This window comes from Eurosta solidaginis, chromosome 4 (assembly GCF_040869045.1).
Source record: "Eurosta solidaginis isolate ZX-2024a chromosome 4, ASM4086904v1, whole genome shotgun sequence".
Taxonomy (NCBI): Eukaryota; Metazoa; Arthropoda; class Insecta; order Diptera; family Tephritidae; genus Eurosta; species Eurosta solidaginis.
This window is the reverse complement of record NC_090322.1, coordinates 138656832-138678119: the sequence shown is the minus strand read 5'-3', so window position 1 is coordinate 138678119 and position 21288 is coordinate 138656832. Positions and strand designations below refer to the sequence as shown.

General features: G+C 33.7%; 1 protein-coding gene across 1 annotated transcript in view; it reads right to left on the bottom strand.

Annotated features, from left to right (window-relative positions):
• The window catches only part of Pat1 (Protein interacting with APP tail-1), a 96738-nt gene that overhangs the window by 13949 nt on the left and 61501 nt on the right, over positions 1-21288 (bottom strand). The window contains exons 2-5 of the mRNA XM_067783059.1: positions 11988-12577; positions 9667-9894; positions 9498-9599; positions 1921-2434 (exon numbers count right to left, since the gene is read on the bottom strand). Coding sequence (XP_067639160.1) covers positions 1921-2434; positions 9498-9599; positions 9667-9894; positions 11988-12577 — 1434 coding nt within the window. The remainder of the gene's footprint in view (positions 1-1920; positions 2435-9497; positions 9600-9666; positions 9895-11987; positions 12578-21288) is intronic.

The following is a 21288-nucleotide window of genomic DNA, read 5'->3' as shown; positions in this document are numbered from 1 at the left end:
AAACCTTTTTTAATCAAACAATAATAAACAATTTTGTACACATTTCTAGAAAAACCAACGTTTAAACGAATTACATTGAATAACTTTTTGACTTTATGTAGTGACATTCCATAGTTGGACGAGGCTGGTCGCAGTTTGGATGCAGCCAAAATAGGTGAAATTATGCGAGTCCCATTGATACTAATCACTACTCCTGGGAATCCTATTTGAGTAAAATACAGTTTTTTCTTTTAGGGTTTTAATCTACTTCGCACAAATACGCTCCTCAATTATATCTAATACCAGTCCAACACCAAAATCATTTCCACAGCATATTTGATAGCTGCCGTCAGCAAGGAATCGGAGTGTGGCGCATAATTTTAAAATACGAACGCGTATGCGGAAATGGTTCTTAATTTTGTTTAGTACTGAGTAAAATGCTTCCTTTCCAATCTGCAAAATAACTTCATATGAAGCTCATTATTTGTCACTTAAACATTTTCTTACTTGGTGCTTGGTAGTTCCAAGGGATTGGAATGATCACGCGAATGTTTCCGTATTCGCGACATGTCAATCACCAACATTTTCGCCAGTTTAAAATAGATTTCATATAACATGAATAAAAAAATCACATTTGAAAATGCTTAAATTTCTGCCACAAATTGATCAGCTGTTCATTTACATATCTGTCAAGTCATCACTTTCTTAGCTTGGCAGCACCAATTCAACTTCAACTGAAATAAGTTGTAATTCGTAATACCAAACAGGAGTTGAGTTGTCTGAAAGTCGACAGACGGTCGACTGTGTATAAAAAATGGGCGTGGCTTAAATCGATTTCGCCAATTTTCACAGAAAACAGTTACCGGCATAAAAGCTATGTCCTTACCAAATATCACAAGGATTGGTAAATTTTTGTTCGACTTATGGCATTAAAAGTATTCTAGACAAATTAAATGAAAAAGGGCGGAGCCACGCCCATTTTAAAATTTTCTTTTATTTTTGTATTTTGTTGCAACATGTCATTACTAGAGTTGAATGTTGACATAATTTACTTATATACTGTAAAGATGTTCAATTTTTTGTTAAAATTTGACCTAAACTTTTTTTTTTAAAGTGGGTGTGTTCGTCGTCCGATTTTGCTAATTTTTATTTAGCATACATATAGTAATAGGAGTAACGTTCTTGCCAAATGTCATCATGATATCTTCATCAACTACCAAATTACAGCTTGCAAAACTTTTAAATTACCTTATTTTAAAAGTGGGCGGTGCCACGTCCATTGTCCAAAATTTTACTAACTTTCTATTCTGTGTCATAAGGTCAGCCCACCTACCAAGTTTCATCGCTTTATCCGTCTTTGGTAATGCATTATCGCACTTTTTCTGTTTTTCGATATCGAAAAAGTGGGCGTGGTTATAGTCCGATTTCGTTCATTTTAAATAGCGATCTGAGATGAGTGCCCAGGAGCTTACATACCAAATTTCATTAAGATACCTCAAAATTTACTCAAGTTATCTTGTTTACGGACGGACGGACGGACATGGCTAAATGAATTCCTTTTTTCGCCCAGATCATTTTGATATATAGAAGTCTATATCTATCTCGATTAGTTTATGCCGTTACGGACTACCGTTATGCGAACAAAATTAATATACTCTTTGAGCTCTGCTCAGCTGAGTATAATTATGTGTGTTCGTTTCACGAAGTATTTTCCTATGAATAAAAGAAAAACACTATTTCCTACAATCCCAACCATTTTGCAGAGCGCGAAATAACCCAAGAATGGGAAAAATCAGTGTAATATTTTTCCCGAAAAGAAAACGCCATTGGTTACACGGACGTGACTCAGGCTGACTCGTGAAAAGCTGAATGACACAGATGACTCGTGAGTCAGACGCATTGTGTGTACCCTTTATATCCCTTTCACAATCATTCACTTACATCAAAACGATTCATTGATTGATAAAGTCGCCCCAAATTGCCATAATGCTTGGCTGTTTGAACATTCACTTCACCAAACATTTCCAAAGATAGCTTTAGTGCAAAATTATGCAGCTCCTCCGATTGACGCAAAAGTCCATCTTCATCAACGCCACCATCAGTAAGTTTATCCAATGCGATTTCTTCTAGCAATAATGCTTTAACACGTTTCGCTGAAGCTAGCATTAAATGATTTTTCGGCACCAAGTATTCCATAATTTCGATTGCTCTCTCGACATGTTTACGTGCGCACGAAAAGTTCCCAGTACTATATTCGTGGACATAATAGGCATAAGAGAGATCCTCGTGTGCTATTGCCACATGAAAATTGCGATTGCCAAAAATGCAGCGTCTTATTTCGAGTGCATCTTTGTATACGATAACGCTCTGGTATACAGAGTCTACATTTAGAAGGAAGAAGCCATAATCGAGTAAAGTGTCGGCATATTTTTGATGCTTAACACCGAACATTTTTCTGCAAAAGAAAGTATAAGGATATATTTTATTAAGTAGTTCATTTTTTATTCTTAATAAGAATTCGAATAAAAGAACCCCTGCCGAATAGAGAACATATTGCGGAAGTCCTCAAAGTACGACATGGCGTAATGCCAACCAACGCGAAAGCTCCTCCTAAATTAGTGGACTCTTGCTGTTGTTGTGTTTCTTGTAGCGCTAAAGACACTCCCCGGAGGTTTTGGGGAGTGTTATGGATGTTGATGATCCTTTGTCTGATATAGGTCAGTCACGTTCCGGTAACAAGCACCATTGGAGACAAGCCTCACCATCTTGCGAACGTTTTAATATGACCACAATGAACATTCTAGGCCATCACACCCCCAGCACCAAGTTCCATGAGGAACTTGGCCTCGCCAGCTCTTCGGCTGCTAAAGAAACAGGATTCCGCACGGGTAGGTCAGTTTGACAATTGGGTTGGAGAAGCTTTAAATTGCGCTGGCAACCACTTGAAAGGATTGCGCTACACGCTTAATAAGAAGAAGCAAAGCCGAGCAGCAATCCTCTTCTCACCCCTACCTTTAGGCACTCGTTCTCCATCTACAGATGCTCCACAGACCACAGTTTGTATAGCCCGACCTCTTGATCTGAGCTGTTTGGAGTTTTTGGCGTCTTGAATATCTTGGGAGTAATATCAATTATTGATTTGCGCGTAAAAAACTCAGAAAAGGGGGTTTGTCTACAAAATGCCATTAATTTGCTTATATTGTTAGAATAATGTACTTTTTCCCGTGAAATCCTTGGTATCTAATTTTATTTTCATTATGCACTCTAACTTTGAAACAAGGTCAAGTGCTTCTGGAAGTCAGACAATACTGCATAGAATTTTAGTGCTTAAGAATACAATTTTCGTTAATTCAAATCTTCCCTCTGAAAAACTTTTTCATATTAATTGAGAAAAAATTTTTGGATAGGTGAAAGTGTTTCCAAAGACGGGTCTAAATATTGTGACGAATATTAGCATCACTAAGTGACACTCACATCACTAAGGTTATTAAATAAAGGCACAACACAATTAAGCAAGCTGCCACTCTTGTGTACATCAAATCAATCATCATTTACCCTCATACATACAAGGCAACGAAGAGATAACTCACACACAGATGTAGTCATCAGCCGAAGTGTTACTCACCCATACACACGCATATGGAGAAACATTATAAACTACAAATAGGTATACATATATGTAGCTCAATTACCAAGCAGGAGATAGCAGCAGTTCTAGAAAGCGAAACGTCTAGACTTTAGTAGAAATATGCGAATGAAGCAACGGAGAGTATAAAAGCAGCACAAGCTGAGTAATCAGTAATCATTTTTGATTTCAACACGCTATTGGTTGTGAAGTTAAGTGTTATTGTGAAGCACTCTCAAAGTAGTCTAATAAAGACCATTTTGCATTATTGAATATTGGAGTTATTTATTGAACAATTTAGCGATTCGAATGTTAGCAGAATGTTTGGAATAAGTGGTAGCTTCTGCCGCTCAATAGGAATCCGTTAGGCTGTCGAAATAGAATCGAAAATATGAAGCACGACAAGATAATGCGTTGTTTATTCTGATTTGATAAAACGAAGGCTGTTTCTATTTAAAAAATAATTCATTAGGAGAGTGATTCCATAACTACGCTTCTAATCCAATATTTTTTAAGCAAATTCCAAAGGACAATCGCAAAGCGAACTGCATTGCCGAAATGTTTCTGTGCCTTCGCGAATCGAACTATTTTAGAATGAGGTTGGAGAATGAAATATACAAATTTAGAATTAAATAAAAAAACTCAAGTTATAATTGGGTTTGTAAACCATAATATACACTTAAACATTATCAACTTTTAAATAACTATGTTTGTAATTTATGTGAAATATGTTTTTATATACTTTTCTCTAATATTCAGTTTTGATGTATAAAAATATTCATTGAAAATATTTGGTAATAAGTAAACCAACTTTCAATTAATAAAATAAAATATTAAATAAACAAAGAAGAAAGCTTTATAACATCAACTGACGCATGCGTCGTATTCCCGTCCACTGCTACGCTATCGCAACTCAAGCGTATGACGACTGAGATAGTTGGTGTTTCAGTTTCAAATGAAGTTCCTGCCGCTGGCGTATCTCCCGTTAATGATATAAATGCTGATGTTTCTTCTGTTGGTACTACTGCCGACTATACCGCTATCGTTGATGCCGCTGCCATTGTTACTACTGCCGAATGTACCGCTGCCGTTAATAATTCTGCCGTTGGTATATCTAGTGGTGATGTATCCACTAATGGTGTCTCTGCCAGTAATTTTTCCGCTACTAGTACCTCTATCAATGATATTTCCGCTCCTGCCGTCTCTGTTACTAATATTTCGACTGTTACTAGTATCTCTTTTTGGACACGAGGTTAGTTTGAATCGCATGTTTGGAGCTGATTCTGCTAGACAATTAAGTCGCTGTGTTGATAATAGCATGAAAACAGGCAGTGCTATTAATACTAACGTTCGTTCTGTGGACGAAGAACTATCTTATTTAAAAAAAAAACAAATTGAAATTGCCACTTTAAAAAAAACGTTTGGGTGAATTAGAACAAGCCATAGTAATGCCTGCTAATAATAAAAATAGTTTTTGTGATATCGAACATGCCCTTACAAAATTCAGTGGCGATGATATTACATATCCGGTTAGATTTTTTTTAAAAGATTTTGAAGAAATAATGAATACGATAAACGCTGATGACCACTTTCGATTTTTGACTTTACGTCGTTCTCTTACTGACACAGCAAGGGTATTTCTTTCTACAATATCTGCAACAACTTATGCACAGCTTCGTGAACAACTTATAAATGAATTTGACAAAAGTGTTAGCCGTCAGGATGTATATAAGATGTTGCGTCAACGACGTTGGCAGAAGAAGAATGAATCTCTTCACTGCTATATTCTGTGCATGCAATCAATTGCAAGACGTTTTGATATCACTGAATCAGAAGTGATTGAATTTATTCTTGATGGTTTGGAAAATAATGTTTCCAATATAACCCTTCTTTTAAGTGCTCGAACAATCAATGAGTTAAAGATGTTGGTGTCACGGTATGAAAGGAAATATTTGAGCCGTGAAAGCGAAGAAATCACTAAGCTACCGTTCAAAGAAAGCAAAGTTGAAAATAAAATGCATACAAATATCTGTTTTAATTGCTCACAAACGGGACACATAAAGCCTAACTGTCCATACCCTATGAGACCAAAAGGATCTTGTTTCCGCTGCTGGGAAATGGGTCATGAGTATCGTTCATGTCCAAATCCCAAGAAAATTTTACATAAGCTAGTTAAGCAACAAGTAGCTGCAATTAACGATTTCGAAGATGTAGACCGTTATGAAGTAGTAGACGCCTTTAATGAAGTATGTATTAAGTTCCATAATAATGAAAAAGCAGTTTTTAATAAGTATATTTCTCTCTTTGACACCGGTAGTCCGGTTAGTTTGATTCGTGAATCTGATGTTCCAGTTGAGCTGACAAGAGCAAGCAGACGCCCATTAAATTCAAATTTTATTGGTGTTGGAGAAAATAAATTATCTATTAAATATGAGTTAGATTGTTTAGTAAATTTTAAAAATGAAATAAAAAAAATTAAGTTTTTCATACTATCGGATGAATGTTTGCTCATGCCAGTAATTTTGGGGCGAAATTTCCTGTCTAAATTTAATATTTGTTTAAAAAAACTTAAACTAAAATATTCCAAGGAAAAATTAATGCAAATAAGGAAAACTTGTGGTATTGTAAATAAAAAAAATTTAACTCATAATGTCAGCAGATACGATCTTTTAAGATCAATCAATGATAGTCCGAAGCCTACTTTATCTCTAGTAAATGGATGTCATAATGAAAGTGCAGATACTAATGATATATTTTGCATTGATATTTTTTCCGATTTGCCAGAACCAGATATAAACCTTAAATTATATAAAACTAAGAAATTAATTTTGCATGATATAATAACAAAATCCTACCTTAAACCAAAGGATATAACCGTTCGTCCACTCGATTATGAAATGAAAATTCATTTGACGACCGAAACCCCGTTTTATTGCACCCCGCGACGTTTATCTTATTTAGAAAAAACTGAGGTACAAACTACTATTGATGAGCTGATGAAGGAAGGGATCATTAGACCTAGTAACTCACCATATGCTTCTGCAATAGTTTTAGTTAAAAGAAAAGGTAAAATGAGAATGTGTATAGATTACAGAGGTTTAAATAAATTGACAGTAAGGGATAATTACCCGCTACCTTTAATAGATGACTGCATTGAATATTTAGAAGGGAAAAGTATATTTACAGTATTATACTTAAAAAGTGGATTTCATCAAGTCAAGATGTCTCCAGAATCTGTTCAATATACTGCTTTTGTAACGCCGAATGGGCAATATGAGTATTTAAGAATGCCATTTGGATTAAAAAATGCACCTGCTGTTTTCCAAAGATTTATAAATACGATTTTTAGAGACTTCATTGATTCAAAACAACTAATTATATATATGGATGATATAATAATAGCTTCGCGAAATTTTAAGGAACATAAAGAATTATTAGATTTAGTTTTGAAGATTTAGTATTTCAGAAAAAGGCCTAAAGTTAAATCTTAACAAATGTAAATTTGGCTATCACGAAATTGAATATTTAGGATATTTAGTAACTTCTAAAAGCATTTCACTTACAGATACTCATTTGAAGGCAATAAAAGATTATCCTATACCAAGAAACCAAAAAGAGTTACACTCTTGCATAGGACTTTTTTCCTTTTTTCGACGCTTCGTACCATCATTTTCTCGGATTGTGAAGTCATTACAACAACTGCTTAAACAAAATGTAAGCTTTGATTTTAACGAACAGTGTGTTAGTGCATTTCAGGAACTTAGAACTAAATTGACTAAAAGTCCAGTGTTAGCTATTTATAATCCTTTAAAAGAAACAGAACTACATTGTGATGCAAGTTCATTGGGGTTCGGAGCAGTTTTATTGCAGCGTCAAGATGATGGTAAATTTCATCCAGTTTCTTATTTTTCAAAAACTGCTACAAGTGCTGAAAGCAGATACCATAGTTTTGAACTTGAAACTCTAGCAATAATTTATGCGTTGAAAAGATTTAGAGTATATCTTGAAGGTATTCCATTTAAAATTGTTACAGATTGCAATTCACTTGCATTGACTTTAGGGAAGAAACAGGTGAATGCTCGTATAGCAAGATGGGCATTAGAACTTGAAAGTTTTAATTATACTATTCAACATAGAATTGGTGCATCCATGGGACATGTTGATGCGTTAAGTCGATGTCAAGTTGCCAGCATAGATATTAGTGAAGCTGAATTTCAAATACAGCTAGCCCAAGAACGTGACAATGAAATATGAGCTTTAAAAGAACGCATGGAAAAAGAGGAAGTAATAGACTTTAAATTTTCAAATGGTAATTTATAAAAACAAAGGAGAAGGAAAAGTAGCACTTAATGTGCCAAAAGAAATGGAGGACAATATTATAAGACTGATACATGAAAAAATAGGGCATCAATCTGTTCAAAAAACCGTGATGACGTTATGTTTACATTATCGGTTTCCGAAAATGAAACAAAAAGTTGAAAAATTTATACAAAACTGTCTCAAGTGTATTATTTATGCAGAGCCCGTTCGAGTAAATGAACGAAATTTGTTTAATATACCTAAAAAACCTGAACCATTTGACACAATTCATATTGATCATTTTGGTCCTCTTCCTTCAATTCAATCTAAACGGAAACACTTGTTAGTCGTGACTGATGCTTTTACAAAATTCGTTAAACTTTATCCGACAAATTCAACAAGTAGTAAAGAAGTTACTGCTGCTTTAGATAAATATTTTAGTTATTATAGTCGTCCAAGGCGCATTGTAAGCGACAGAGGTACATGTTTTACGTCATTGGATTTTGAAAACTTTTTATTAAAGCGAAACATAATACATACTAAAGTAGCTACCGCCTCTCCACAAGCAAATGGGCAAGTGGAGCGAGTAAATAGAGTTTTGAAAACAATGTTAGGTAAGCCTAGTCATCCACTTAACCATGCAGATTGGTCCAACAAACTTCTCCAAGTGGAATATGCCATTAATAATTCTGTTCACAGTACTACGGGAAATTCTCCTAGTAAACTTTTATTCGGCGTAGAACAGAGGGGTGAAATAGTGGATGAGTACTTAGATAATAGAATAAATGTGAATGAAACGCGTGATCTGGAACAAATTAGATTAAATGCATCTGAAGCTATTAAGAAAAAGCAGGAAGATAATTTTAACTATTTCTTAAAAAAAAGTGTGAGGGCAAAAGAATATGAAGTGGGAGATTTTGTAGTCATAAGAAATGTAGATTCGGTTGTGAGAACAAATAAAAAAACTCATACCGAGGTTTAAAGGCCCTTACGTAATACATAAGATTTTAGGAAATGATAGATATGTGGTGCGAGACGTAGAAAACTGTCAGTTGACTCAATTACCTTATGATGGCGTTGTTGAAGCTAATAAAATGAGAAAGTGGCTTGGAAATAAAAGTAATGGTATCGTTTCTGCTGAAGAATTAAATGGGTTATGAAATATTAGCTTTTATCGGATTGTTATCTCAACTATAATTAACTGTTATACATAAAGAATTTTAAAATATGTAAACAATTTTAAAAATATTTTTTTTTAAAACTTAATTTAGTTTTTAAGATATATGACCGGGGACGGTCTTAAGTCAGGTTGGCCGAGTTGTAAACCATAATATACACTTGAGCATTATCAACTTTTAAATAACTATGTTTGTAATTTATGTGAAATATGTTTTTATATACTTTTCTCTAATATTCATTTTTGATGTATAAAAATATTCATTGAAAATATTTGGTAATAAGTAAACCAACTTTCAATTAATAAAATAAAATATTAAATAAACAAATAAGAAAGCTTTATAGGTTATAATTTTTGTTAAGTAAAGAAACATTTGCATAATTGGATTCGTTTACTGAATTGAAAATTTATATTTACCTCGCTCTGTTTGTTGCTTGGCTTATCAAAAGATTTGCCCGCTGAAATTCACGTTTTACTACACATGCCTTGGCTGCCTGTCGCAAAACATCTACAGCAACCCTGAAATGGTAAAATAAAAGATGAAGAAAATTGGTTTTCAAATTTGTTTTCTTGTCTCAAGGCACACCTTTCGGGAGTTGATTCATCTAAATGTCGCATAGCAACAATGCTCCACATATGACTATCGTCATATTCACTACGCGCAAAGTACATGGCCGAAAATTCTGTAAATGTTTTTGCTAGCAATGAACGTGGCACATTATCTCGGGGCACTTCGTTGACTAATTTCACAGCTTCCTCAAATGTACGTTCGGCAAATTTGAAGCTACACAACGCTGATTCCGAGTGCAGCAATCTAGTTAAATATTAAAACAAATCTATTAAAGGGGAAATAAATATTTTTTGCATTCAATACCGACGGTTCGTAGACAACTTTATATTGTGACGAATATTATCATCACTAAGCGATACTACCATCACTAAACCGAAACTAAGCAGCCACTCGTATGTACGTAAACAAATCAATCATCATGTATACACATACAACAAGGCAGCAAAGAGATACTCACAAACGCGTGTCATCATCAGCCGAAGTAGTACTCACATATACACACGCATATGGATACAAACTACAAATATACATGTATTAGCTGGTAACCAAGCATGAAGTTCACGAAATTACTGGACCTTAGGATAAATGGGTTAACGAGGAAACCGAGAGTATAAAAATAGCGCAAACTGAGGCATGACTAATCAGTTTTGATTTAAGCACGCTATTGGTTGTGAAGTATAAGTGTAAATGTGAAGTACTTTCAATTTAATCTAATAAAGACCATTTCGCGTTATTGAATATTGGAGTTAATTATTCAACAGTTTAGCGATTCGAACGTTAGCAGAAGGTTTGAAATAAGCGAAATACAATATGTATGTGTTGGATTTGTTTTAAAACATACTAGTTACCAGAATTACATTTTGTCTAAGGAACTTTGAATTTGTTTCGAAATCGCCATCTCTCAGCCGAAACATCAAAACTCATGCAGAAGTAGTGTTTCTTTATGGTTCAATTATTACAGCAGTACTTTGACACTCCCAAATTTAAAAATCAATAACCGGTTGCTTTTACGATGGAAGCACAGCGGGGAATAATTCAATCCGCTTCAGCGAAAATTGAAGTCGAAAAGTACGTTAAGTAGTAATTTCATATATGCCAACAGGTTTTGGAGAAAGTGTTCATTTTTTACTCAATAATTCATGAAATGATAAAGGCTGACTGCAGAGATCTCGCTATAAGCAATGTTAGGCGAGAAGCAATTTCTATTTTTATATATTTTACAAGCTTGAAACGTTTCATGTACTCTAACAGATTTTAAAATTTTCCATAAGAAATTATTTTCATAGCTTTCTATCTTTGTATTATAGCAACGCTTCTCGTTTCCCTTTGTCGTCAGCCAAAGAGTTATATTAGTTTTGTCACTATTTCAAAACGTCGTATTTAAGAATTTTCAAAAACACACTAAGTAAAATAACGGCTAAGATTTTTACGAACTTATATTGGCTACCAGTTCTAACTCGCCCTTTCTCAAAATATTTTTCACTTTTCTAACTCAGGGTTTGTTTGAAAAGCGCCCTACTTCAGAATTCATATACGCCCTAGCTTATGTCATAATGTATTGAATTTATGCTAAGATAAGGCGGGTTTGAAACTTATTCTAAGAATTTCCTTAATCCGTTTACCATTTTGATGCTATTACGGTTAAAAAACTTTTACATAAATATGTAAAACTGAACCCTAGTTTACAAAAGCTTCTCATTCGCAACGAAAAAAGAACTTTACAAAAACAAATCTACATAACACACAAATTAATATAGAGACAGAATATCTCAATTGTGTTGTTAGTGTAGAAATGAGATAAACTGAATTAAGCAAGGAAACACGCAGAATAGCCTAGTGGTTACATTATTTGCCTCTTATTTCCATTAAAAATATTTTCCATAAGTTTGCAAAGAAACAACATAGTTAATGCATGTCAATTTTGTCAACCGAGCAAACCTCTTGTAGTTGAATCATGGTGTCTCTTAAAATAAATTATGAAATAGGGTTCCCTTCAACACGTATATTAAGATTGATATGGAGATTTTGAAAAACAAAACAAAAAACAGAAAATGGAATTATCCAAAAATATTCTCATAGGGCGTTGGTGAAGCGGCAGGCCATGCTATTTTTCGAGTTCAATTCGATAAACTGTTCCCATTTTCTCAAATCGATAAAAAGTTCAATTAAATTCTAGTAAGCTTGAACAACTGAATTGAATTGAATTGACAATTTCAATACCGTTACAAGAACGACAGTATACCTAAAACAGCAAAAAACTAATACTACGATCATCCATAAAATACGAGTTTGTTTATCGTAAAAACTAAAATATGCCTGTATAAATAACTGTATACCTTTGCAGGCAATCCAAACGCACTAGTACATGTTGTTTATCCTCGGACATGCTACGTATTTTGGCAGCTACACAATGCAGTATTTCTATGCTGTCAGCCAACCAACCAGCTTCGGATAGAAAAGAACCTAATCGTAAACCGAAATCCATTGCATCCAAACCAAATTCAAAATCATCATCCGAATCCAAATCTCCGCTATTAATATTAAAAATATCTGCTGGAATTGTTCGAGTTGTCGTGGTTTTACGTTCAGTTTTATCATCACCTTCCTTGCTTATGCTTGTGTTGGCGAATAGATCCACCATTGATGGAGTTCCATGTGTTTTAGTAATTTTTCTTAGTGGAATTGCACTTGAACATTGTTGCTGTCCGTTTATGGCAGTCTTCATGAATTTGGTTGAGTCTTGCCTTTGACGATAGCGCATCGTGAAGTTTTGCTGTAATTGTGTGGACAAATGTCTACTCATCAAAGCTGTCATACAGCGAAATAGTTTTTGACGCACAGGATCAAAGCGTAGTAAACGTTCAAATATGCTCAAATTGGTAAGCTGCTCCAAAAGCATGTCTTTGAGTTCGTCACGTTCGGACATCTGAAATGTAAATGTAAAAATATTGTTTAAGAGTATTAATAATAAACGAGCCGGACCCGTGCGCATCTTGCGCAACCAATATAAAAGTATCTTATCAAATATCAACAGAAATCAGCTGTTCATTCAATCAATTAAAACTTACAGCTTGCGCTGCCATCTGGCGTAGGGTAGCAACTTCTGGTAATGCAGTGCAAATATTCACAATAGTCCATAGTGCAAATAGATTTCTTTGTGTGCTCACAATCGTTTATTTTTAACAAATTATTTTAATAAAATATAGCAAAACAAAAGCACTACGACCAAAATTGCCCAAAGCTCGCTAATAGCCCGAATCTCCATCTTTACAACGAAAACTTTATTTATAGATTTGGAGAGCGAAAAAGGGACCCGTACATAAAAACAGAAATTAGAAATAATATATATGATATTGATTCAAAAATTTAAGGCAGATATAAATGTATCTAAGGGTACATTCACGTTGGAGCCTCTATGCTTGCGTAGGTGATTCCCAAGCCACTCGGGGGGATTCAAGGGGTTGATAAGCGCAATAAAAGGCTTTATAGCTTCAAAGCTTCCGCAACCCAATTGTCAACATCACCTACGCGAGGGGAATCCTGTTACAAATTTAAATGTATCATACACATATTAAGCAGGCGAGGCTCTGGCGACCCCACGTTTTTGTCTTCCTGTTACGCGTACCTAATATGTATTGGCACAGCCCACAACTCTTTCAATAGGTATGCGCAATAGTAGTTGTTTTAACAGTGACCCAAATTCGCACTTAACATGAGTTAAAAGGCTAGAAGCCGATCCTCCCGGTATGTCACAAATCCGTTTCACTACGTTGATAAGTAACCTTTGATAACTTCAGTGACATTGCTATTTGGAGCAATTAATCGTCACATTTACGCACTCATCTCAAGAGATGTAGTTTTTACTATAAACTCTTTATTTTGGCAGGAGTTGATTCACTTTTCGCGGCCCCAAAACAAGTTTATGCATAGCATTGTAGTTGGCCAGCTATCTGGCTATATCCCAACCAAAACATGCGAAGTTAAATCTGTGACGTAATGATTGATTTTGATGAGCTATGCTTCCAGAAGTTGGATCATTTTATGTTATCAGGGATTCACAAATGGTGAACATGTGTCACTTTAAGTACTGTCGGTAATTCTTTACGACAGCAGGACACTGCTAATACGCGTCCAAAAATATCGAGAGAGGAAAATAAAAATTTTAACTCATTCAAAAGATATTAACGACAAACCGAATAAAGACCCGCGGGTACCTCTGAAACCGGGGGTGGTATCAATAGTATTTTTGCCTTCGGCCGCGCTTATAAAAAATTACCCTGGGTGGGTCCAACACCGCTTTGGAGTAGTAACTGGTAGATAGCAAACACATGGATAGATGTTCGAACATGTATCTGTTAGTATGCGTAAGTTTGTTCGTGAAAGTTTATGTCCGTCGTTTCCCGCCAAAATAGGATTGTATGTATTGGTGCCTTTCGTTCTTCAGTGAAAGTGGTGAGAAAGAAAGGCTTTTGATTTATGGGGTACGACCGCCAAACGATTGCAGAGAATGTCTCAAAAGAAAAGTTGACTTAAGTGAGTGCGGAAGCAAGTTTTAAATATATATATTTTTTGCGAAAAAAAAACGTTCGCGATTTTTTTTCATAAAACCGTGCTAACGGGTAAATTAGCGGAATCCCAAGGAGGAACCGGGATCCCATACCCTGCTTGACAACAGCCCCAGGTGAGTCCAGTGAAACCCCTTTCCCCAGTCCATGGTGCAATAAATTTAAAATAAATGTTAAAAGTGGAAATTAATTTAAATAAAACTACATACCTACAATCAATAAAATTTAGTGAAATAAATGAAATTATATACAAAGATAAAATTAAGTAAAAAAATAAAATAAAATAATGAAAGTTAAAAATAAAATAAAATTAAAATAAATTAAACAAAAGTATAAAATAAAATATAAAACTAATTAAAATAACTAAAATTACATACATAAATAAATAAAGCCAGATATTTAATAAAAGTCTATTGGATAAAATCAAGTAAAATAAATAAAACCAAATGAATAAATAAAATGACATAAATAGGTAAAATGAAATAAGTACATAAAAGTTAATAAATATAATAAGTTCACATGCACCCTAATGTGTCTTTCTCTGCCGCCATGACCCCAGTCCCTAATATTCTTCCTCTCTACACATCTAGATTGCTGTGCAAAAATTTAAGCTGTCCACCATCACAAGCCACAAACGCAAAAATAAAGCGGGGTAGTATTTATCATCAAGAAGCCTGTCAAATCTGAACCACCATCAACAGTCATAAGCGCACAAAAAAAAGAGGGGTAGTATTTAGTATCAAGGAAGGGGAAGAATACAGACGGTGCCAGGCTATACGTCAAAGGAGTAGAGGGACATCTTGACGCTCCTGTCCTGGCACCGCGATCATTAACTTGAGCATATATTGGAGGAGAAAAGCAAACCCGAGGAGAGAGGCCAAGAAGGGAGCAGAATAATCCGTGCGCCGCGGCCGGAATTTATATTGTTTTCATTTGAATTTTTTTAACTCATTGGAGATTTTTTTTGGTTAATTTTTAATCACTATATTACGACATTGTTTAATTTGAATTTTTTAGTTTATTTCCGTTAAGGTTTAATTCTAGTTCTTACTTGTGAGTTTTTCATTTTTCGATGAATTTATTTTTGAAATTTTTATAACTTTATAATTGTAAGCAATTCTACCTTAATATTCATTCCGTTTTCTTACTTCTTCTCATTTTTCTCTATCCTTTCAATATTCCACTTGTTACTCATCTACCTATTATTTCCTTAACTTTTTCCCACACCCACACATTCGCACATTTAGCCTTTTTCTCGTGTCCCGCTTATCCTCTTAAATACCTAATTTTTAAGCATTCCGTTTCTACATGAGTTTTTCACTTTTTGCGTTCCCTTTTTTTACATTTAGTTTAAAGATTACCAATTTCTGTTCCACCTTCCTAACATTTGTATCTCTTTGCCTTTTAGTACGTGTTGCGTTTTGTTGTTTCTAATTAGCGCACTCTTCTGTTATTTTTCACGTCTAGCTTTTGCTTTACGTTTTCTTTTTGCGCTTATATATTTTTATCGCACGGCTATTCGATTTTTTAGTTTACCCTCAGTTTCATTTTTTCACATATTAGCTAAATTTCCAAATTCAATTTATATTTAGTTGTCGCACTATTGAATTTAGCATTTTTTTATTTTTATACCTTTCATGAAAATGAAATGGTATATTAATTTCGTCACGAAACCGAAAATTGTAAGTCCTTAAAGGAAAATAGATAGACCCACCATTAAGTATACCGAAATAATTAGGTTGAAGAGCTGAGTTGATTTAGCCATGTCCGTCTGTCCGTCTGTCTGTTTGTATGGAAACTAGTCCCTCACTTTTTGAGATATCTTGATAAAATTTGGTGAGCGGGTGTATTTGGGTGTCCGATTAGACATTTGTCGGAACCGACCGGATCGGACCACTATAGCATATATCCTCCATACAACCGAATTTCAGAAAAAGAGGATTTTTGTAATATCTTACCCAATTTAACAGATTGAAGCTTCAAACTTCACCATATACTTTCGTATATTGCACGTATTGTTGCCTGAAAAAATTGATGAGATCGGTCGTATATATAGTATATATCCCCCACAACCGATTGTTCATATAAGGAACTTTTCGTAATTACTGCCCTATTTTAAGAGCTAGAGGCTTCAAATTTCAACGAATGCTTACGTATATAGCATATATTGTTGTCTGAAAAAATCATAAAGATCGGTGGTATATATAGTATATATATGGTGGTATATATAGTATATATATATAGTATATATATATATATATTTTCGCAAATTTTAGCCCCATTTTAACAGCTAGAAGCTTCAAATTTCACCGAATACTTACGTATATAGCATATATTGTTGTCTGAAAAAATCATAGAGATCGGTTGTATCTATAGTATATATCTCATACAACCGATTGTTCAGATAAGAAACTTTTCGCAATTTCTACCCCATTTTAACAGCTATAAGCTTCAAATTTCACCGATTGCTTACGTATATAGCATATATTGTTGTCTGAAAAAATCATAGAGATCGGTTGTATATATAGTATATATCGCATACAACCGATTGTTCAGATAAGAAACTTTTCGCAATTTCTACCCCATTTTAACAGCTATAAGCTTCAAATTTCACCGATATATATATATTTTCGCAAATTTTAGCCCCATTTTAACAGCTAGAAGCTTCAAATTTCACCGAATACTTACGTATATAGCATATATTGTTGTCTGAAAAAATCATAGAGATCGGTTGTATATATAGTATATATCTCATACAACCGATTGTTCAGATAAGAAACTTTGCGCAATTTCTGCCCCGTTTTAACAGCTGCAAGCTTCAAATTTCACAAAATGCTTACGTATATAGCATATATTGTTTTCTGAAAAAATCATAGAGATCGGTGGTATATATATTATATACTTCATATAAACTGTCATTTTTGCCCCTTTTTTACGGCTAGAAGCTTCAAAATTCATCAAATTTCATCAAATAGTTACGTTTACGTCATATATTTTTGAAAGACGTGATTCGTACTCATAGTTTTTACATGCAGACCACAAAAAACGTGAATCTTTGCATCCTCACACAGATTACCTACCTATTTTTATACCTTTCATGAAAATGAAATGGTATATTAATTTCGTCACAAAACCGAAAATTGTAAGTCCTTAAAGGAAAATAGATAGACCCACCATTAAGTATACCGAAATAATCAGGTTGAAGAGCTGAGTTGATTTAGCCATGTCCGTCTGTCAGTCTGTCTGTTTGTATGCAAACTAGTCCCTCAATTTTTGAGATATCTTGATAAAATTTGGTGAGCGGGTGTATTTGGGTGTCCGATTAGACATTTGTCGGAACCGACCGGATCGGACCACTATAGCATATATCCTCCATACAACCGATTTTTCAGAAAAGGAGGATTTTTGTAATATCTTACCCAATTTAACAGATTGAAGCTTCAAACTTCACCATATACTTTCGTATATTGCACGTATTGTTGCCTGAAAAAATTGATCAGATCGGTCGTATATATAGTATATATCCCCCACAACCGATTGTTCAGATAAGGAACTTTTCGTAATTACTGCCCTATTTTAAGAGCTAGAGGCTTCAAATTTCAACGAATGATTACGTATATAGCATATATTGTTGTCTGAAAAAATCATAAAGATCGGTGGTATATATAGTATATATATGGTGGTATATATAGTATATATATATAGCATATATATATAGTATATATATATAGTATATATATATATATATATATATTTTCGCAAATTTTAGCCCCATTTTAACAGCTAGAAGCTTCAAATTTCACCGAGTACTTACGTATATAGCATATATTGTTGTCTGAAAAAATCATAGAGATCGGTTGTATATATAGTATATATCTCATACAACCGATTGTCTTTTCGCAATTTCTACCCCATTTTAACAGCTTTAAGCTTCAAATTTCACCGATAGCTTACGTATATAGCATATATTGTTGTCTGCAAAAATCATAGAGATCGGTTGTATATATAGTATATATCTCATACAACCGATTGTTCAGATAAGAAACTTCGCAATTTCTACCCCATTTTAACAGCTATAAGCTTCAAGTTTCACCGATTGCTTACGTATATAGCATTTATTGTTGTCTGAAAAAATCATAGAGATCGGTTGTATATATAGTATATATCTCATACAACCGATTGTTCAGATAAGAAACTTTTCGCAATTTCTACCCCATTTTAACAGCTAGACGCTTCAAATTTCACCATATGCTTACGTATATAGCATATATTGTTGTCTGAAAAAATCATAGAGATCGGTTGTATATATAGTATATATCTCATACAACCGATTGTTCAGATAAGAAACTTTTCGCAATTTCTACCCCATTTTAACAGCTATAAGCTTCAAATTTCACCGATTACTTACGTATATAGTATGTATTGATGTGTCAAAAAATCATAGAGATCGGTGATATATATAATATATATATGATGGTATATATAGTATATATATATAGTATATATATATTTTTTTTGCGATTTCGGCCTCATTTTAACAGCTATAAGCTTCAAATTTCACCAAATGCTTACGTGTATAGCATATATTGATGTCTGAAAAAATCATTGAGATGGGTGGTATACATAGTATATATCTCATACAACCGATTGTTCAGATTAGAAACTTTGCGCAATTTCTGCCCCGTTTTAACAGCTAGAAGCTTCAAATTTCACAAAATGCTTACGTATATAGCATATATTGTTGTCTGAAAAAATCATAGAGATCGGTGGTATATATATTATATACTTCATATAAACTGTCATTTTTGCCCCTTTTTTACGGCTAGAAGCTTCAAAATTCATCAAATTTCATAGTTACGTTTACGTCATATATTTTTGAAAGACGTGATTCGTAGTCACAGTTTTTACATACAGACCACAAAAAACGTGAAGCTTTGCATCCTCACGCAGATTACCTACCTATTTTTTATTTTATATTTATCTTAAAAATCGTTTAGATATGTTCAAATTTCACAAAATGCTTACGTATATAGCATATATTGTTGTCTGAGAAAATCATAGATACCGGTGGTATATATAGTATATATCTCATACAACCGATTGTTCAGATAAGAAACTTTGCGCAATTTCTTCCCCATTTTAACAGCTAGAAGCTTCAAATTTCAACGAATGCTTACGTATATAGCATATATTGTTGTCTGAAAAAATCATAGAGATCGGTGGTATATATATTATATACTTCATATAAACTGTCATTTTGACCCTTTTTTTACGGCTAGAAGCTTCAAAATTCATCAAATTTCATCAAAAAAAAAAAAATTTTTCCCAAATTATTAAATAAATTATAAAATTAAAAAATTGCTTCAAATAAATGTTTTCATACATTTAAAAAAAAAGCAATATGGGCAATCCCCGATTATTAAAAAAATCATACAAACAGACAAAATTGGTTAATTCGTTGTAGTTCTATAAATAGAACGAAAACAGCAACAAAAACCAAAGTTTCTTTGAAAACCGCCATACCAAGCATAGCTTTAACACATAATTGCATACGAAGTATGCAATGTGTAAAAGATTAAAATATGCAAAAAGAAAGCAATTGGGAAAGACTTCACAACAGGCATGACGTAGCTGAATGCGTTTACAACCATTTCAACTATCGTAGGGGTGCGAGTTCGACTCCCACTCCCGGGAGAAAAGGCTTTGAAGAGATTTACAAGGTATAATCGAAACAGCTGTCGCCTTGTCCGTCCTGATGTCACGTTGTTTAAATTTTTCCCAAATTATTAAATAAATTATAAAATTAAAAAATTGCTTCAAATAAATGTTTTCATACATTTAAAAAAAAAGCAATATGGGCAATCCCCGATTATTAAAAAAATCATTTCATCAAATAGTTACGTTTACGTCATATATTTTTGAAATACGTGATTCGTAGTCATAGTTTTTACATGCAGACCACAAAGAACGTGAAGCTTTGATTCCTCACACAGATTACCTACCTATTTTTATACCTTTCATGAAAATGAAATGGTATATTAATTTCGTCACAAAACCGAAAATTGTAAGTCCTTAAAGGAAAATAGATAGACCCACCATTAAGTATACCGAAATAATCAGGTTGAAGAGCTGAGTTGATTTAGCCATGTCCGTCTGTCCGTCTGTCTGTTTGTATGCGAACTAGTCCCTCAATTTTTGAGATATCTTGATAAAATTTGGTGAGCGGGTGTATTTGGGTGTCCGATTAGACATTTGTCGGAACCGACCGGATCGGACCACTATAGCATATATCCTCCATACAACCGATTTTTCAGAAAAGGAGGATTTTTGTAATATCTTACCCAATTTAACAGATTGAAGCTTCAAACTTCACCATATACTTTCGTATATTGCACGTATTGTTGCCTGAAAAAATTGATCAGATCGGTCGTATATATAGTATATATCCCCCACAACCGATTGTTCAGATAAGGAACTTTTCGTAATTACTGCCCTATTTTAAGAGCTAGAGGCTTCAAATTTCAACGAATGATTACGTATATAGCATATATTGTTGTCTGAAAAAATCATAAAGATCGGTGGTATATATAGTATATATATGGTGGTATATATAGTATATATATATAGCATATATATATAGTATATATATATAGTATATATATATATATATATATATTTTCGCAAATTTTAGCCCCATTTTAACAGCTAGAAGCTTCAAATTTCACCGAGTACTTACGTATATAGCATATATTGTTGTCTGAAAAAATTATAGAGATCGGTGGTATATATATTATATACCCCATATAAACTCTAATTTTTGCCCCCTTTTTACGGCTAGAAGCTTCAAAATTCATAAAATTTCATCAAATAGTTACGTTTACGTCATATGTTGTTGAAATACGTGATTCGTAGTCATAGTTTTTACACGCAGACCACAAAAAACCTGAAACTTTGCATCCTCACACAAAGTACCTACCTGTTTTTTATTTTATATTTATCTTTATACCTTTCATGAAAATGAAATGGTATATTAATTTCGTCACGAAACCGAAAATTGTAAGTCCTTAAAGGA